Source organism: Macadamia integrifolia, chromosome 2, assembly GCF_013358625.1.
Source record: "Macadamia integrifolia cultivar HAES 741 chromosome 2, SCU_Mint_v3, whole genome shotgun sequence".
In the NCBI taxonomy this organism is placed as follows: domain Eukaryota; kingdom Viridiplantae; phylum Streptophyta; class Magnoliopsida; order Proteales; family Proteaceae; genus Macadamia; species Macadamia integrifolia.
Window position 1 is genome coordinate 10353929 of NC_056558.1, and position 18792 is coordinate 10372720.

At 38.1% G+C, this 18792-nt stretch overlaps 2 protein-coding genes across 4 annotated transcripts; both read right to left on the reverse strand.

Annotated features, from left to right (window-relative positions):
* Positions 1-278: 278 nt before the first annotated feature.
* Positions 279-5557, reverse strand: LOC122067085 (probable pre-mRNA-splicing factor ATP-dependent RNA helicase DEAH2). 3 transcript variants are annotated; one of them, XM_042630936.1, is made up of 7 exons: positions 4967-5557; positions 4098-4300; positions 2842-3926; positions 2250-2375; positions 1916-2154; positions 1668-1786; positions 279-672 (listed from the first exon to the last, which is right to left on the reverse strand). In XM_042630936.1, the coding sequence occupies exons 1-7, from the start codon at positions 5237-5239 to the stop codon at positions 546-548; spliced, it is 2172 nt and encodes a 723-aa protein (XP_042486870.1). In that variant the 5' UTR covers positions 5240-5557; the 3' UTR covers positions 279-545. The 3 variants fall into 3 exon arrangements, with proteins under 3 accessions (XP_042486870.1, XP_042486876.1, XP_042486881.1); XM_042630942.1 differs by lacking the exons at positions 279-672; positions 1668-1786; positions 1916-2154 and having other exon boundaries at positions 2344-2475; XM_042630947.1 differs by lacking the exons at positions 279-672; positions 1668-1786; positions 1916-2154 and having other exon boundaries at positions 2344-2485.
* Positions 5558-12910: 7353 nt separating this feature from the next.
* Positions 12911-18568, reverse strand: LOC122072009 (prostatic spermine-binding protein-like). Its single transcript, XM_042636509.1, has 3 exons — positions 18390-18568; positions 17877-18275; positions 12911-13595 (listed from the first exon to the last, which is right to left on the reverse strand). Exons 1-3 carry the CDS (start codon positions 18426-18428, stop codon positions 13353-13355), a joined length of 681 nt encoding a protein of 226 aa, XP_042492443.1. The 5' UTR covers positions 18429-18568; the 3' UTR covers positions 12911-13352.
* Positions 18569-18792: the final 224 nt, after the last annotated feature.

Here is an 18792-nt window from a genome sequence, read left to right on the forward strand (position 1 = left end):
AATTACAACCAAGAAAATATAATTACAAAATTCAAAGAGAATTATAAGTTAGATTACACAATCATGGCGACAAAACTTTCCTATTCTATCAGTTTCACTTCAATTTTTTAAGTGGCAACGATGGAGACTTTAAAGATTTAATTTGACCTATGAGGAACCACAAGATCAAATACCTTATATTCAAAGACAATAACTAAAGTAAATCCAGATATTGTCATTTTACAGCTCCCTTACCTCCCACCTGCTGGCTCTCATTCACAACTTCAAGACCAAAAGAATTGTAGGGAAGAAACATCCCATCGGCAACATCAATACGACTTTACCATATTATAGTTCAAAACACAGAAAACGAAGAATAAAAGAGCCAGGTAAAGAAGAGCGAGTCACTAAAATTTCATAAAAATAATATAGAATTCATATGAGCCTTTCATTATCCTCTAAGCCATTCTCCAATAACCTTGGTTCTTAGGCACAAATTGAACTCTACCAATTTCCACGTCCAATATATCCTCCCCCAACAATAGCCTGTCAAGTTCACCCTACCCTCACTTCTTGTTCTTATTCTCTTCCTTTTCCCTTTCCCGCTTCTTGTAAAGCCTCTCAAGAACACGCTTGGCCTCACATTGAGGGAAGTTGTCTAGGTCATAGTAGTGAGGTGATATGTCCACCAGCCTGCAAAGAGAACAGAATCAGCACATTATCCTGGAAAACTAACAAACAGCCCTACCACTTCAGCTTACATGGTATATGACCCACTTTGTCACCTCCTCTAGACCATGGAGGAACCAACATATCATCTTTTTATTACCCTATTCGTTGTCAATTGGTGTTCAAGTAGAGGCATAGACTAAGATAACCAGATTCAACAGAATAATAGTCCCCGCCAATTTGCCTCTTATATCTCTCTCAGCATAAATGACCATTAGCCCCTCTTCCTTGTCAATTGGCAGCAAATAGACAATAAAAAGTGAAATACCACATTCACCAAATAAAGGATTGGCCTATGATAACTGGACTCCAAAAAATGATTAAGCAACTGCCTCTAATAAGAGCTCTCTCAGCACAACTGCCCATGAGATTGTTCTTGAAGCAAATCTTAGGCCCTACTGTGTGAAAGCCTGCACTTCTCAACCTAGAGATAACCCAGCAGTTCAACCAATGGGAAGGACCCACGACAATACATGCAGCCACAATCCCACCCTAATATCCTAACCAGCTAAGCTTCTCTTATCACAATTGACCATTGAACATATTCTTTCATGAAGCAAATCCTAAGCCTACTGTGGAGGAACTACAGCCCTCAAACTAGACCATGTTTCTATATCGGCCTTGACCGATCCTGATCCTGAACTTTCCAATCCTGATACACATGTATGGTCCAAGGGTAAAAATGTAATAAAAACTCATATAAAAAAAAAGGGGTAAATCTGTCCAATATTGTCCAATCCAGGCCAATTTGGAATTTTGGATCGGTATCAGCCTTGACCAATCCGATGACTATTCCTGAGTTTTAGAACCACCTGCTGCAATCCAACTAAAAGATAAGCCCCACAACCTACACAATACATCCTAATATTACAATAAGTCATCAACTAGAATAGTGATACATAAAACCATGCACAATGTACGAGTAAACAGAAGGTCCTTGAATAGATGTAGAAACATACCATTCACCTCGAACATCAGTAACTGTACGAATGAAATTCCGACTCGTCAATACATACTCGTTGTAGATGACCCACTCCGGCTTGTGATCCAGGCAGTTAGAAGGATGAAGGTGAACCACCTGAACCAATAACAATTGGGGTCAATGTCATCACAGGTTTTTCTTCAATATACATTAGATTCTAGCAATTTCAATCAAAAAAATAACTCATCAATTGAAATATATGTTATCAATACTAGAAACATGTACCTGATTGTCTTTCACTGTCAAATAGTGACCAGTACGCTCAAGGTGAGCAACCTGCATAAAATAACCGGCCAGCATAGCTTTCCTTATGTTTATGTAGTAGTCTCGGCTGTTGAAATCTGTGCTGCATAACTTCAGGTTGAACCTTGCCATAATGCGAACCAACTGTTGCCTGACATTATCAGCAGCCTTCAGGGTCCTATGATTGATAAAGTTTTCGTAACACCACTGAGGATCTTCATCTGCAACGTTCCATCACAGAGCGGATTAGGTTAGATACAAAAACTTCGTAACGGACTTGTAAGTAATCCAAATGACCAGAAATTTTGGTGCTTACTGTTTTGCTTGTATGCATGATAGACATTCAGAAGTGTGAGGTGATCCCCATCGATGTGTCCAAATCGAGCTTTCGCTTCGTCTGCAGCTTTTTGAGCCTCCCTAGGCCGGACAAAGCAATTGGGTACTAAAGAAAGAAATTGTTATCACAGAGGAGGCCCACGGTAGGTCAGCAGATGCATAGAGGCGAGACGACACCATTTGCTTCATGAGAGAATACTGAGAAACTGCAACTATCTGCATCAGCACTTACTTAGGAATTTCTATGGTGCATGCCAACCAGTGGCATGAAACCCGAACAAGGCAGTTGCTGATGACAAACCTAATTGGACAAAGTAAACAACCCTAATGCAAGGTGCATGAATTTGCACACTTGCAAGATCCATGACGAATTTGATCTACCATTACCCCCATTCACATATAGGGACTGGGTCTGATGCAAAAACATGTGTTTTCATGTAACAGAGCACTTACAGTATAAACATGTCTTGATCAATGTTATACTGCATGTGCACAGTCCCAATCGGTCCACAATAAAGTTCCAAAAGAAGTAAATGAGAGTAAGCAAGACAACAGAGAATTTGGTACCATACCTGAGAGCATGGCTGAAATAGAAAGGATTTCGTTTGAACAGTCAAATTCAGCACTGACAACAAGCATCTTTGACATTTGAGGATCCAAAGGAAATTCACTCATTATTTCCCCCAGCTTGGTCAAATTTCCTTCATCATCCAGTGCACCCAAGTAGTTCAAGACCTCCAGTGCCCGCATCAATGTCTCCGGGGCAGGAGGGTCCATAAAATCAAAATGCACTAGATCATCAATTCCAAGCTTCTTTAAGGTCAGAACCGTGTTTGCCAGATTTGATCGCAGTATCTCAGGGTAAGTCTGTGGCTGGAGATCATTGTGGAAACTTTTTTCAGTGTAGAGTCTGAAGCATTTTCCAGGTTGTGTTCTTCCAGCACGACCTGATCTCTGGTGTGCACTTGCCTTTGATATTGGAGAGACCAGTAAAGATTCCACCCGAACTCGTGGATTATAAACCTTCTGCTTGGCGAACCCAGGGTCTATAACGTAAACAATGCCATCAATAGTCAAAGAAGTTTCTGCAATGTTGGTTGACACTACAATCTTCCTTCCAGGAGGATCACCTTCCTTCAGTGGAGGTGGGGCAGCCTCAAAAATCTTCTGCTGCATAGCTGGAGGAAGTGTTGAATACAGAGGAACTACTTTCACTGGGCCCACCTGGTCACCCATATTTCCAATTTCTTTTGTTATTTTCCTGCATGCATCTTCAATCTCTTCCTCACCAGTAAGGAAAACAAGGATGTCACCAGAAGGCTCGCACATGTGTATCTGCACAACCGTTCGAATTGCTGCTTCAAGGTAATCCCTCTCAGGTTCCTGTGTGTAGAATATCTCTACTGGATGGAGCCTTCCAGGAACTTTCATAAGAGGTGCACCATAAAAGTAACCCTGAAACTTCTCGGCCTCGAGGGTTGCACTCATCACCACCAGTTTCATATCAGGCCTATTTTTCAGTACTTCTTTCAGAAGCCCAAATAGAACATCTGTTGCTAAGGTTCTTTCATGAGCCTCATCAAGTATAATAACTCTATAACGTTCCAGAAGGGGATCTGTCATAGCTTCTCTCAAAAGCATACCATCTGTTAAATACCTACAAGCAGTAACACAAAAACAACAAATACACCATATTTTAGCAAGAAAATAATAGAAATATGCAACACCACAACAAGACAAAATCAAGAACAGGAAAACAATATAAGTAAAAGTGGACAGCCTGTAATCAGAATCAATATTATTGCATTAACACAACAAAGAAACTTACTTTAGAACAGTTTTTGAACTACTGCAATCTTCAAACCGGATGCTGTAACCGACTTCTTCTCCAATTGTTACATCCATCTCTTCCGCAACTCGACGGGACACAGACATCGCAGCAACCCTACGAGGCTGTGTGCAGGCTATCATCATCTTTTTTCGTTTGTCAGGTGTCTCTAATTCAACCGCATCCAAAACAAACTGAGGGATCTGTAGAGCAGCAATAGACATATTGTCAAAGGTTGCTCTTAAAACAAACACATAAAATTAATCAACCTCTGCTATCCAAGCTATTTTCTTTAGGAGGGAAGGGAAGAGGTTATTTAACTATGAAGCCCAGACCCGAATAATGTCTCATTCGCCTAACATCAAGAACATCATCTTCATTCTGCTTTCCAAATCTACGCATATAATGAGTCCAAAATGACACTGAGAATGTGTATTTCGGAATTTCCAATTGAAGCAATCAATCTATTTCCCAATCAATGCTCATTTCTAGTTTCAGACAAGTTTTATTCCGTTCATCAGAGCATTATTCTAGAGGTTCCATAACAAGCTCACCCGAAGATGCTATGCAAATAATCATACGGAATACGTAACTGATAATGGAAGAGTCGATCAATACGCAAGTAACATAAACAGTTTAGGGGAATATGTTATACACCTAAACATTGCAACATATATATAATGATTACAACTTTTACAAACTTGAAGCAACAAACGAAGCGATCATTGCACACATAAGTAAGCATGTCTATTCCAAAACCTAAACGGAAACTCGTTATTACTCCACATTCAACAATATGCATTTCAAAATCAGAAATTAGATACCAAAGAAGAGAAGAAGAGCGGAAGATTTTGATTATCCACACTAACCTGAGTTGTTTTTCCGCTACCAGTTTCTCCAACCAATATCAACGACTGGTTAGCCTTCAGAGCCTGGAAAAATTCTTCTTTTTGTTGCCATACCGGAAGCGTCTTCCTCTTTTCCAGGATTTCATAGTACCTCTGTGAATAAGGTCGGCCATTCCATTTATTAATGGCAGGATTGAGGAAAGAGCCACCATTAACACTAGCTTTCTTCGCGGAGACAGAAGTTTCGTCCACCACATCAAACAAGCTCACCTTCCTTTTCCTCTCCGTAGACATTCCTCTTACCGATTTAAATTCGATAAACCTAGAAAAACCAATAAGCTAATGGACAGGAAGGAGATGCCAGAACGACGAGCTCAAAAAACCCTAACGGCTGACTGATCTTCGACGAAAACCCTAAAAACGAACCCGACGAAGAAAGAAAAAAAATACAGATACTCGTCTCCTGCAAAAGTGGAAATCCTAAACCCTAGATTTATCCTTCTTTTCCCCACTTATTGGCTTGCGAGCTCTCAAGTCCGCAAGAACCGACGGGGAGGAAAACTAGATCTTATTAGGGCTTCAGGCTTTTATAGCAGAGAGAGAGAAAAGAACCCTCACGAATTACTGAAAGTCTGAAACCGACCGACATATAAATTGTACATCCCACGTGCTGGCGCAGGGACCACGCTGCATCTAGAAACCGTTTCCAATATACCTCCAATAAATGGGAGAAATCATAATAATAATAATAATAATAATAATAATAATCGAAATAGGATAATTCTTTCTATAAAAAAAAAAAAAAAAGAACGAGAATGCTTACCCAAAAAATTACAGTAGAAAATAGCATGATCTCTATGCCAAGACACATGGAAGGGAAAAATAATCACTCTACAACACATGACATGTGGAAATCCCCTGTCACTGAGACTTTCACGTTTACTTCGATTGGCACGTATACTAGTGAAGAAGTCATGATGCCTTTTATAAAAATCTCTCAAAAAATAAATATAATACTAATTATTATTATAAATGGGAGAATGTTTTCTATCTAAAAGTGTATGCAACACTAGCAAGAAACACCGATTTAGAGCTCTCCCTTTGATATAATTAAAGGGGGACAATGAGGTCATTACATAGGTAAAGGAGAGAGATTGACACAGCTGTATGAGGGTGTAGGGTATACCATGGACAATAAACATTGTAAGATATAAATTCTTGACGAATTTTCTTTTTCACCAAAATATGGACAAGAGAACCCTATCCACTTGCGTGTCCACTACACAAACACACAAGTCAATGGGCGTGCAAAGGCATATGGGCAAGGAAACATAGTCTTTTTGCATCCGCCTATGTCTAGGTGTAGAGACAATGCAAGGGAGCAAGGTTCCTTTTCTCCAAAAAATATATGTATGTGGGAGAGGGTTTTCTATAATGGATTTGGCTCCTCTCCAACTAGCTGGGGCCCAACCATGCTTTTGACGGCTGAGAGGATCTGAACATGCATCCCAACACATGGGCACACACCCCAAGTCCTCCTAGTCGTCGAACTCTTAGTTGGGTGCCCAACCGGTTTGAGAGAATCTCTTCCCCCCCCCCCTAAAAGGTGCCATGAACCTACACTAGTGTGAGGACTAATGGGAGCACATGAGAGCATCAACAACAGTGGGATTTCCATTTTTCATTAGGGTGGGGCCGTCATTTCGCCCCTCCCAGTGTCTGAGTGTAGAAGTCACACTGCCTGTGCCTTCTAGGCTTCTTTTTTTCAATATATATGGGAAAAAGAAAACTACTTGCTTGCATATGTCTACACTTAGACTTAGACACAAGGGGGCATGAAAAGACTGCATTACCCCCCCACCCCATGCACTGAAGATGCTTCCATGTGGCCTTCCATGACTTATACACTAATGCGGTGACCATGCAAACAGATAGCGTTCTATATATAATTGATAAATTTACAATATTATCCTTATTTTCATCCTGCCACACGATAGACCCGTATGGTCTTTAAACTAAATATGGGAGACTACTGAAGGAAAAAAGGGAAATTGAGGACCACAGTGGCAAGGATAGAAAAACAGGTTAGTGACTGTATTTCTTGCACCTTAAAAATTAGAAGGGAAAATGATCTTAGATTCTACACTTTATTACCTCCCTAACATGTGACCTCTACCATGGCCCTTGAGAATTCACAATATTGATAAGTCTACAGCTCTCTTTGGTATGATTTCTATTTGTATGTATTAACTATTTTGTAGAAATTATTTGTGATAATAAATTATAGACCGCAAATAGTATTCATTTGGTTACTATTTATAAAATAGATTATATAATGAAAAAATAGGTTTCAGTTTTCACCTTCAACTTTGAGCTTCGAGCTTCGAGCAAGAGAGGTGGTAGGATTTGGGGTTTTTTATTGGAAAAGTATAAAACATGCTGAAGTTACATATTTACTATTGATTTTGAGTGGTTTAGCACACATGCTCATTTAAGGTAATAAAAATCAACATAAATGATATATTGCCACAAATCACAAATAGCTTGAGAGTAATTTATGATTTATTCTAATTTATTATAAATAGAAATAAGTGCTATAAATTATACCAAACACTTGTAAAAATAGAAATATGTCAAATAAATACAAATAGAAACCAAGCCAAAAAGAGCCTTCGTAAATAGGGGTAGGGGATCCTACGACGATGTGTAAAGCAATCTATACACCAAACCAATGGAGGCACTGGAGAGGACGTCGTGCGGTTCATCAACATGACTCACATTGTGAATAAAATATTGTCACTAGATCGATTGGGAATGACGAATCTACATATTTTTGGCATGACCCATGGATATTGAATATACCTTGCTTGAGTAATGTCACAAATATGGAACTTGAGCAATCTCTTTTGGTCAAGGTAAGTAATGCTACCATTGCTCAATGTTGGAATCTCAATATGCTTTCTACTGTTCTGTCCATAGACATTGTGAATAAAATTTTGTGCATACCCATACTCCAAAGTCAAGATTCTTGGAGATGCAACATATCGCATAGTGGAGCTTTTACTGTTAAATTGGCAATTAGATATTTACAAAATTCTAATCCTAATGTAAATTCCAATAGGTGTCAATGCTCTTATATTTGCTGTCACTGTTGGTGATTTTTTTGGAAACTGGACATCCACCCAAATTTTTGATTTTTGATTTTTTTTCTGAAGTCTTGTTCTTGGTTGAATTCCTACAAAATACTTACTAGAAAGATGGATGGCATTAGACCCGTCATGTGGCTTTTGTTATTCACATCCTGAATCTATATGGCAAACCTTTATATCATGTGATATCATCAAAAGATTTTGGCTGCAAGCCCTCTTGGGTTGTGAATTGAGTCTTTCTCTACTTCTAATTTTCAACAACTCATAATGCATTTATTTAATTCCAATACTATTCTAGCTGAGTGCAGTAAGGGTTTTTTCAAAATCTTCGTCATCATTTGCTATTTTATTTGGAGACATAGGAACGAGATTGCCTTCTCCAAGGAAAGGACTAACCCAACCAATATATTGAGGAGTGCAAGATACTAGTTGCATGATCCAGGCATAAAGCAAAACCCAAACCAAGGACACCCCTCTCTCGTCCACCCAATATAGCCCTAGAACATACGAACATAAAAACATTCATATTTGTTCGACTATCTCTGACATAACTTCAGGAATGATAGGATGGGCTTCTTGTTTAATCCAACATAATACTTGCTTCTCTTTTATGTCCAATTATGTGATAGGAAACCATACTGAGGTAGGCACAAGGGCCCTACTATTTAGATTGAGGCATGTAAGGAGTTAGGATGGCTAGTGGAGGAGATTTGGACTGACAATAGTGATCCAACAACTTTTTGGGACCCTAGTATCAAATCGTGGCCTTTGAGCATCCTACCTTTGGTTTTTGACATAGACTTCAATCCAATTCTTTTTTTTGTTTAAGCTCATGCCTACCAACGAATTGGTATTTTTGTCAAAAATTTAGCCCAAAACTCTTTATCTACTAAATGTGTAATTAATGGTGACACCCCAAACATAAACTTGCCTACTATAATTTGAATAGATTTTTTTTGGGAAAATTACGCCTCCACCGCTTTTTCTCTTGTACTTTGTCAAAATTACACGTAGATGAAAGAGGGCTGCTTCTTGAACCTCTGTTTTCTTCAACCTTGAAAAGACGGGTTGAAATCGTCTGCAATTCCGATCTTGTACAATTCCGTACAATACCACCTTCAAGCGGTGACACGTGTATTGATACCAATACAATGGTCCAGATCTAGTACAACTAATAAAACATTAAATCAATGAAGAGATATTTAAATCAAATCTGGACCATTGTATTGGTATCAATACACGTGTCACCGCCTGAAGGTGGTATTGCACAGAATTGTACGAGATCGGAATTGCAGACGATTTTTGTCCTGAAAAGACTCGGGCTTTACCCCTTTTAAAACATAAGTACAAATTTTAGGGTTCGTGGAATTTGAGTTCTTGGGAGATGACATTGATTACCCCTTTTCTCAGCTCAGGGTTCATCAGGAGTGGAAGGATGACAAATAAGTTTCTTCCCAGTGAAAGAGGGTTTATGGGATTTGAGTTCCTGGGTTAATTATGAACTTTAATGGGGTGGGTAAAGTGTAGCAGAAACTCCAGAGAAGAGCGCGGCGCCAAGGAAGAAGAATTTGGATTTGTCTAACATTTGCCAATCAATATCCGAAGGGAGATGTATTTCTGGAGGCGAATCTTCTTCGGCAGCAGCGCTCAAACTCATCTTCGCCACTTTTGAAGATTTGAAAGAGAAGATATATGGAATTAGTACTTTAGTCCTTCTTTCAGTTCTGATAAGCTTTCGTATGAAAAGCTAAACTGTACAAAACAGCGAAGCAATCTCTCGGAACAAGATTAAAAAACAGATAGAGACAAAAAAAAATCCGAAAACCTAACTCTCAACCTTCGGCTGTACAATAAGGGGATCCAGTGATACAGATTACTACCGATTCATCAAAATTATCAATCTATGATACAAATTACTAGTATTGAAGTCTAATAACAGTAAATTTCTTCCTCCTCCGAAAGTAGACCTTAGATCGAGTTCGAACGTGGATTAACACGTATGGATCCCACTATGCTTTGCCACGCAATCACAGAGAGGTTCAGAACCCAAACCAGAAGACAAACTCGTGTTTGCAAATGGGTATTTTCGATCGATTGGTGATTAGCAAGAGAAGCTGAAGATTCGAGAATGAAATGGGCTCTTCTGGTACTAGTTGTTTCTCTTGGTATCTGAAACAGATTGCCTGGTTTGAGGAGTGGAAATTTGAGGAAGAGCGAGAGGGGACAGAGTTGCAGGAATGTTATCAGCTACCCTATTAAGGATTTTTTCTTTTAGGTAATATGGTATTTTTTTGAGGTTTAAAACTAATCGACACCGTCAAAGCCTGGGGAGGGGGCATAATTTCTTCAACCCCTTAGATCCACGAATAATTTTGTCAAAGTACAGGAGAGGAGGGCGTAATTTTTCCATTTTTTTTTATTATTACAAAAAAAAAAAAAAAACAAAGCATGCCTCACATGTCAAGAAGGAGAGAGAGAGTGTGTGAGAAATATACACACGAGTGATCCGTATAACTTTTTCCTTTTTAAATATTAGGAAAATGAAAGGCAAAATGTTTAATGCTACATGGCCGACTAAGTATATATGGTGTTCAGAGTAATACACGAAGTAAATGGAACAATTTTAATTAAAGCGTCTAAAATACTTCATTTTTCTTTTGGGGGGGCGGTGTAAAGCAATATTGTATTTCATCCAATAATTAAGGCTGCGTTTGGTTGCAAGGAAAATGGAAAGAGAAGGGAAGTGAAGCGATTTTTTTTTTCCTTTTGAGTCGTTCGGTTGCAACAGAAGTGAAGTAAAATTAATTTATCATAACTATTTGGTTGGATGTAAAATTGATGTAAAATTTTAAAAAACTAATAATCCAACCAAAGTCCTCAAAAAAAAAAATGGTTGGGGGGGGGGAGAGAGTACTTTTCAATCCAGAACCCACCCAGCTGTTCAAAATTTATATTAATTATGTGAATCAGGTCATTCAAGGTCTGCACCAAATCAAACCAGATGTCATCAGATACTATGTTCTATCACTAACCAAAATAAACCATTTTATTTTATATATCAAATGAATGCAGCATAAATAAATATTTAAAATAATATAAAAGATGATCACAAAGAAAACAGTAATAGATCACAAGTGATAACGACTGAAAGGTCAATTCCAAAAGTCTTTTGATCAAAACAAACTCAACAGGGTAATGCTCCATCTGGCTTAAAGCCAAAGTCTTTTGGTCAAAACAAACCCAATTGGGTCGAGAGAGAGAGAGAGAGAGAGAGAGAGAGAGATCGTTGAGAATCATGAACGGGGTGAGAGTCACGAGCGTGAGAGATCGTGAGAGTAGGGTTTTTTTTTTTCTTCTTATTTTGGTGGGGAAATAATAAAGGAGATTTTAATGGTTAAGTGAAATTTTGTCACATGTAATGTATATTTCCCTTGCAATCAAACATCTAAATTTATTTTTTCTGGGAAAAGAATTTCACTTTACATAAAAAAATTGCATTCCCCTTGCATCCAAACAAAGCCTAAGGAAAAAAGAAAAGTGGATAATTCCATAAGTTGCAGGTTGTAGGAGGAACCTCCCATGCCATATTAATGGTCGTATGCATGAAATGGTATCATCGGTGGCTAAGGATATAAATGGATCAGATACGGATTGAATGTGTTTGGATCCGAATATTTCTTGACCTGATTCGGATACCCTAAACGAATACATGCAGATTGAATTCGGATTTTCAACTATCCGTTTACTAGCTGACTTGTGTAATCTAAACATTCCTCCCCCCACTGAATATAATTTGCTCTTAATCCATCTTTCTAAATTGTTTTAGCTCTTTTCCTCATACTGTAGAACCTGTTTAAACTTCAAAAACCTTCAAAATCATTATTTGATTATTTAATCAGATCGAATAATTATTTTTTAGATAATTCGGATTTTACTTTGGATACCTTTTAACCAAATATGGATACCCCTAAATGAATACGAATACAAATTTGAATTCGATTTCGACTATCCATTTACATCCCTATCGGTGGCAACCCACAATAGCTATGGAGAAGAGAGAATAATAATAAAAATAAAATACCTTGAGAAGGGCGTACTCTAAATACAGTCCACATCTAGAGTTCTAAATTTAATTTTAAGGGAAAGGCTGTTAGCCAACTCCCCAGAAGCCCCAGAGTGTTCTCTCTCTTATTAATGAAAAACCTATCTGCCCCTACATACAAAGTCGTTTCACCACTCTTTCATTGGTTCGTTTCCCCTCTGCCATTTGCTTGGAGAACTATATATTAAGCTTGAGAATTATTGAAAATATTGGAAGGTTAGAAGAAAAACAAATGAGAAATTTGTTAGTGAACTTTCTCAAATAACCCAGAACGCCTTCACTTATCCAACTTTTGTTTTACACATTTTTTTTTTCTGGGTAGAATCTATAACCATTTCACATTCCTGCTTTCATATATGTCAAGGGACATCCTATAATACTTTATGGAATGGTAAGCTATCTAGTTTTGGGTTTATAAACTAAAGGTAAGAGAATGCCACCTGCTCGCATGGTCATTACACGAACACACAGACCAGTGTGAGGCCACACATAGACATCGAGGGGGGCAACATGGTCTTATCATGCTTTTATGTGTCTGGGCATAGATACACACAAGCGAATAGGGTTCTTTTATCCATAAAATATTAACAAAAAGGTTACAGCTATTGCTTGCCCTATCTAGTTGATCAACTTCTACCAATGAGCATCATTTTGTAAGATTCCATTCCCTCTCCCATTGTTTGGTTTTATACCCCAGAACCCAAGACAGAGCAATGGTTCATTCACTTTCCATCTGACAGAAAACAAAAAAAGAGCAAAGTACATCACATAAACCTAAAATACAAAGTACATAAAAGGTCACATCTACAGTCTGCGCAAAGCAAAATGTCTTTTTTCAGAAACTAATAACATTAGACATTAACAACTGATCTAGGTTCACAAGGTACATAAGGCCTAAACCTATTGTCTTCACAGTTCTCACTAACAACCCATAGACCTCAAGCAGCATTCCCAAATGACACTAGCCAACCCCAATTCACTGTACCATGACAGAGAAGAGGAGGGACAAAGGTTTGGTAACAGGGACTGAAAAGGGGAAAAAGAAAGAATCTATGAAGTGTTCTTCCTTTCTTTCTACAAAGAGAGTGGGGTAGGGTGAAAGGAGAGACTATGACCTAAGTGTCATGGTCAGTCTTTAACCCAAAGATCCCCAACCCTATCGCTTCGATGGTCTCTCATCATCCTCATCACTACCATCATCATCAGAATCATCTTTACTTGATCTCTTCCTCTTGATCGAGATCTCACCCTTTCCACCAGTGTCATCATCATTGTCCTTGTCCTCTTCATCGAAATCTTCCTCCTCTCCATTCTCTTCCACCGGCTCAAAATCACGAGCATCTTCCTCATCTTCAGCACGACCAACAGGTCTTACAAGATAATCTGTTCCCATATCCTCCTATGTAGTTAACATACCATAATGTCAGAAAATGAGACAGCTAGAACACGAGATCATGAATGAAGCAGAATAATTATCAAAAGGAGGTATAAGAAAAGTATGCACATTAGGAGGAGATACAAAGGATGAGAGAATAAATTCTAAGCAAATCATCAGACTCCCCAAATAAAACAATATAAATATATGTTAATAAGCATGGGTCACTAAGCCTGTAAGAATACCCAAGGCAGAAAGTATGAAGGAACAATTAGACAGCCGATTTCATAACCGAAACACTGCCCAGTTCAGTCCGGTTTTCACCAAAGGATAAAAATAATAAATAAATGTCAAGTTTCAAAGATAAATAATGATAAACCGGAAAATTTATCCAATTGAACAGGGCAGTTCACCCCCAAAAAAGGGACAGATTTCAAAAACCACCTGAGTTTTTTGAACAGGGCAGTCATGAATCGAGACTGGACCAAAAGAGGGGGCATTTCGGTTTTTTAAACTATGTTTGAAAGTGCACAATGGCACTGATGGTGGTTTAAATTCCCAAGACACCATAAAAACCAACAACTAACTGCAATCAAAAGCCCACAGAGATAAAAACCCAGTAACTTATCCTCTATCTTGAGTCTGGGTTAATTATAAAATCCCAAACTCAAGCCAAAACCAGATTACAAAATTTTATAGTTTTTTTACGCAAGATCTAAGGACCCTCACATATGATAGTAAAAAATACAAAACGATAAACATAATAATAGTTTACTAGTTGTTCTGAAATGCCAAAGAAAATTACTCACAGAAGCAATATTTTAATCATGAAATGGTTTGAAAGAAAATAAAACAGATAACCCATGTTGTTGAAAGTAAGACCCAACAGATGACACCACCAAAGCATCTTCCAAAATAAATAACTTCGCCAAATGTCAACCCCAAAGCACCCCCATCTCCACCCCTCCCCCACAGGTCATAAAATCCTACTATGGGTCACAAAGCTAAAACAAAGATCAAAAAAGCTTTCTTAGCGGGTAAGTATAATGGTATTCCCCAAACTATTCCTTTTTGTCTCTTGAACCCTTCATGGCAGTGTTTGGTTGGTTTATGCAAATCATACAAAAGTTAATTGTGTAACAGTCAGTAAAAATAAAGAAACTAGAATGGAAACTGCAGTCCAAATAAATTTAAAAAATTGATCTTGTGTCACGTATCTGAATTAAGTAGCAAATTTGAATTTTACTGGCTTCAGTCAGGTAAGCAAACTTTAGACTAATCCATACATATGGCCCTTTGTTCCGGGCCTTGGGGGGATAAGTTCTTGAGAAAATGACATTCAACCTCATTAGTCAATCCAACCCAAGGATAAACCAAGGATTCTCACTTTACTTGAAAACCCTAACCCAATGAAGTTGAGTCCTGACTCCACCAGGCCCATTTCATCATTGTACACAACATTTTAAAGTGCTAAGTGCTTTCACAAAAACTCAACATCTGACAGAACCATAACCCACACCACCTGAAAGCTGAAACCAATGTAAGGTCCTAAATATCTATTAAACAACCCAGAGAGGACTGAGATTGGGTTTCCCTATATCCAGACTGCTTAAAAAATTTTATATTCAGGTCTTTCTCTTTTTGGCTGATGAACTTTAAACATCTCTACGCTCAAAGCAATCTCCGCATTAAGCAAAACACTTCATTATATAATGAATGGTACTATACATGGTATTTCTCATTGTGATTGGGCTTTAGAAGGCCTCAAGCCTAGCCAAAACCAAACACAAATTTAGTTCGTCCAACTAAAGATGTGGCAGCTCAGTCGCGGCCCAAATTTTGTAGATAGATAGACCTCAAGGTGCCCCGTTCACAAATAAAATTTAAGCTCCAACATAGTTTGCTAGGTGGCAAAATAGAGCTTTGAAAATGTTGGAGTATGGGAGACTACACAGTAGCAGTCAAAGAATTGTTGACGTGGGTGGGCATACATGTGAACACATTCCAATACACTAGTGGGGTACATGATTGAATTAGCCTCTAAATTTGACATGTTGCTAATCCATATCCAGCACTCTCTATGCAATGGTCAGAATTGCCACATCACCACATGGCACAATAAGGTGGGCTGTCAAGGAAGCCCATCCTATGCGGGTTATGTGAAAACATTTATGCCATACTTAACATTTGTTATAGTGTCATACTACGGAAATAGCACTAAACAGGTTTTTGTTGAGAGAGAAAATAATGAGGGGAATTTTTCAAAAATAAAGAAGATGAAGATGAAGAAGACTTAACAATACAAAGCCCAAAAAATGTACTATTTGAAAAACTGAACATGGCCAAACACACGCAGACAGATGAACCCAAAAAAAAAAAGAACAAAAGGGAATGCCAAAATTCATTAGCAAACATCACACCTGTGAATACGAATGATAGGTCAGGACTTCAAATTAACATGTCCAATGTAGAACTCTTAAAACAAATGACTTCACTGGATAATACAGACTATCGGATCAGTCAAATTCTTTTGCAGAGTCAAATCTAATCTAATAGAAGGATCTACAAATCAGATAGCCATACAAGCTGAAATTAGGTAAAGAAAGGATCCTTAGTGAGCCATATCAAGCATGTGCATCCCAACCTCTTTGTATGTGTATCAGATGTAAAGCGAACAGTGGTTTAGTGACAGGGTAACTAACCAGGAATTCCTTATTCCCTAGAATAGGCAAAAGCCGCAAAACACCATATTCTCAACTCTACCCCCCCCCCAAGTGGCGCTTAAAATAATAAAAGAAGCAAAAGAACCGATCAAACTCTTCTCAACAAAAGAGGTCAGCATTTTCAAAACTTGCAACAGTTATTTTTTTTCAAAAAAGTTGGATTTTTAAGTAAAGTACATGATGTTGAATAGTTTCACAAAGGAATTGCAAAAGCAAACCATAAAAGAGATAAACCCATTCAAAAGATAAGCAATGTAAGAACCATAAATTGAAAACCAGAAACAGAGAACAATGTAAAAATTGGTACACACCAATACTGCCAGTAACATAAGGTATCTCTATGACAAAACAGAAAAAAATGAAATGGAAACTCAAGAAGTTGCTTCATTACAACCACACCACTAAAATAGAAGAGAAACTTAAGAAGTTGCTTCATTACAGCCACAAAACTTGTAACAAATAAAATTAGCATGTTTCATGGTTTGTTGTAAACTCGAGTAAAACAGCAATAAGAGGGAATAAAACACACAAATACACACTATTATCAAGTTAACTTTAAGCAAAATACTCCTATAACATCAACAACTTGCATACATCTAAAGTGTAGTGAGGGTTAAATAAAGATGATAATGAACAGTACCACAAAATCTGCAAAACAAAATTGCAGTTAAAAAGAAAGGGGGGGGGGGCTAAGAATCAGAAGCATCAGGAGAGCGAAGGATACTCCATTGCTTGACCATACACAATTGATTAGCAGATACCACAAATACAAGACCAACAAAAAAGGGAACCTATAGATGGCACTCGCAGCTGAATGGAACATGAAAACCCTAGCAAATAAACTATCCAATCATTTCTCAGTGAAGTTTTTCTTTATTCACATGATTAAGCACATAGTATAATTTTTTTTTTTGGGGGGGGGGGGGGGGGGGGGGTGGGGGTGTGGGTGTTGAGCGTGTCTACAAATATCACAGATATCAATGAACTAATATGTAGGGAAATAAAGGTAATTTATATTTGCAAACAATTAAATAGAATACATATGTAAGCAAACTGGTAAGACGGAAACCAAGGTCATTTTTCCCATCCTTTTTTCCTTTCTTTTTTTTTTTTTTATTTTTTTTGGAGGTGGGGTAGGGGGTTAGGGGTGGGGTGGGGTGAGCGGTGCGTGGGGGTGGGGGGGGAGCGGAGTGGGGTTGTTTCTTTGGTAGCCATGTCAAGCTTAAAGCTAAAATCATAGTAAAAGGAGACCAATAAATTTTTATATTCAAGACTAGAAACACAAAGAAAAATATACATAGAAACTATACAGGATCAAGAAGGATCTACAGATTGGACATTTTTTTGCATATAAAAAAAATATAGTATCAAGAGAGATCTATAGAATGGACATTTTTATTGCATATAAAGTAGGAAGACTTATTTGAGATGAAGAGTAGCAATAAGCTTCTACCAAAAAAAAAAAAAAAAGCAATAAGCTAAGAACAGTACTAGGCTTCTCAATGAAATCAGGAAATTGCAGTGGAAGAGTATTTTGCTACAGAAAAAATAAGGCTGCAGTTGAGAGATTATTTATTATTACCTCTTCCTCTCCTTCGTCTTCATCGTCGTTTTCCTCACTGTCATCATCATCATCGTCGTCGTCGTCGTCGTCGTCGTCATCATCGTCATCGTCTTCCTCATCATCCTCTTCATCGTCTTCCTCGTCATCTATGGAGTAAACTTGTGGAGCAGCAGCAGAACGAGGAATCTCCTCAACACCATCATCTTCCCCGTCATCTTCACCATTTTCACCGTATTCATCATCATCTTCCTCATCCTCATCTCCATCCTCCTGCTCATGTCCTACCGTATCATCGTCTTCATCCTCACCGTCATCGTCGACAACATCTTCGCCATTACAGTCATGGATTTTGCCATTCAAAACCCTTATTTCCTTCTCTTTCTCGAATTCCTTTTCCTCATCCATGATCTTCATCTTCTGCATAAATTTTTTTTTTCCCGCAGATTTTCCAGTTAAAATCGAAGAAAAAAAAAATAAAATCAAAATCAAAATTTAGGGAAAACAGGGGAGGAGAGAGATGGAAGAGAATACAGGAATTTCTCCGAGCTTTTCCAGTAGCTCTGCAACCATGATCTCAGCCGTCGAACACGAACTCTCACAGATCGATGACGTGGCAACAGAACGGACGGTTAGTGAGGACTCTACCGATAAGACTCTGTGTTTATGTGTTAGAGAAGCTTTCCGGCGCGCTAGATATTCATCCTCTCACGTGTGGAAGTGTCAAACCCTTTAGGGTTTGGGCTTGTACCTATCCTTAACGTATGCGCTGATGCACGAATTGTGTCAATTAAGAACCAAACCGGAAATCGAACCACCGTTTCAAACCGATTCAATCGAACCAAAATAAAATAGGTTCGGTTTTTTAAAACCGATTTCAATTCTGTTCATTTCGATTTCAATTTTAGATTACAAATCGTTGTTTTGAATTGAACCA

Bases quoted from the DNA above. Each gene is read 5' to 3' on its own strand.
- LOC122072009 (XM_042636509.1), bottom strand. From the start codon at position 18,428: ATGGTTGCAGAGCTACTGGAAAAGCTCGGAGAAATTCCT. The intron at 18,276-18,389 runs GTATTCTCTTCC...AAATTTATGCAG, and splicing joins AAAAGCTCGGAGAAATTCCT to AAGATGAAGATCATGGATGA. The intron at 13,596-17,876 runs GTAATAATAAAT...TTAACTACATAG, and splicing joins AAGACGAAGGAGAGGAAGAG to GAGGATATGGGAACAGATTA.
- LOC122067085 (XM_042630936.1), bottom strand. From the start codon at position 5,239: ATGTCTACGGAGAGGAAAAGGAAGGTGAGCTTGTTTGATGTGGTGGAC. The intron at 2,376-2,841 runs GTATGGTACCAA...TTCTTTCTTTAG, and splicing joins TATTTCAGCCATGCTCTCAG to TACCCAATTGCTTTGTCCGG. The intron at 673-1,667 runs GTATGTTTCTAC...TTCTCTTTGCAG, and splicing joins ACTGATGTTCGAGGTGAATG to GCTGGTGGACATATCACCTC.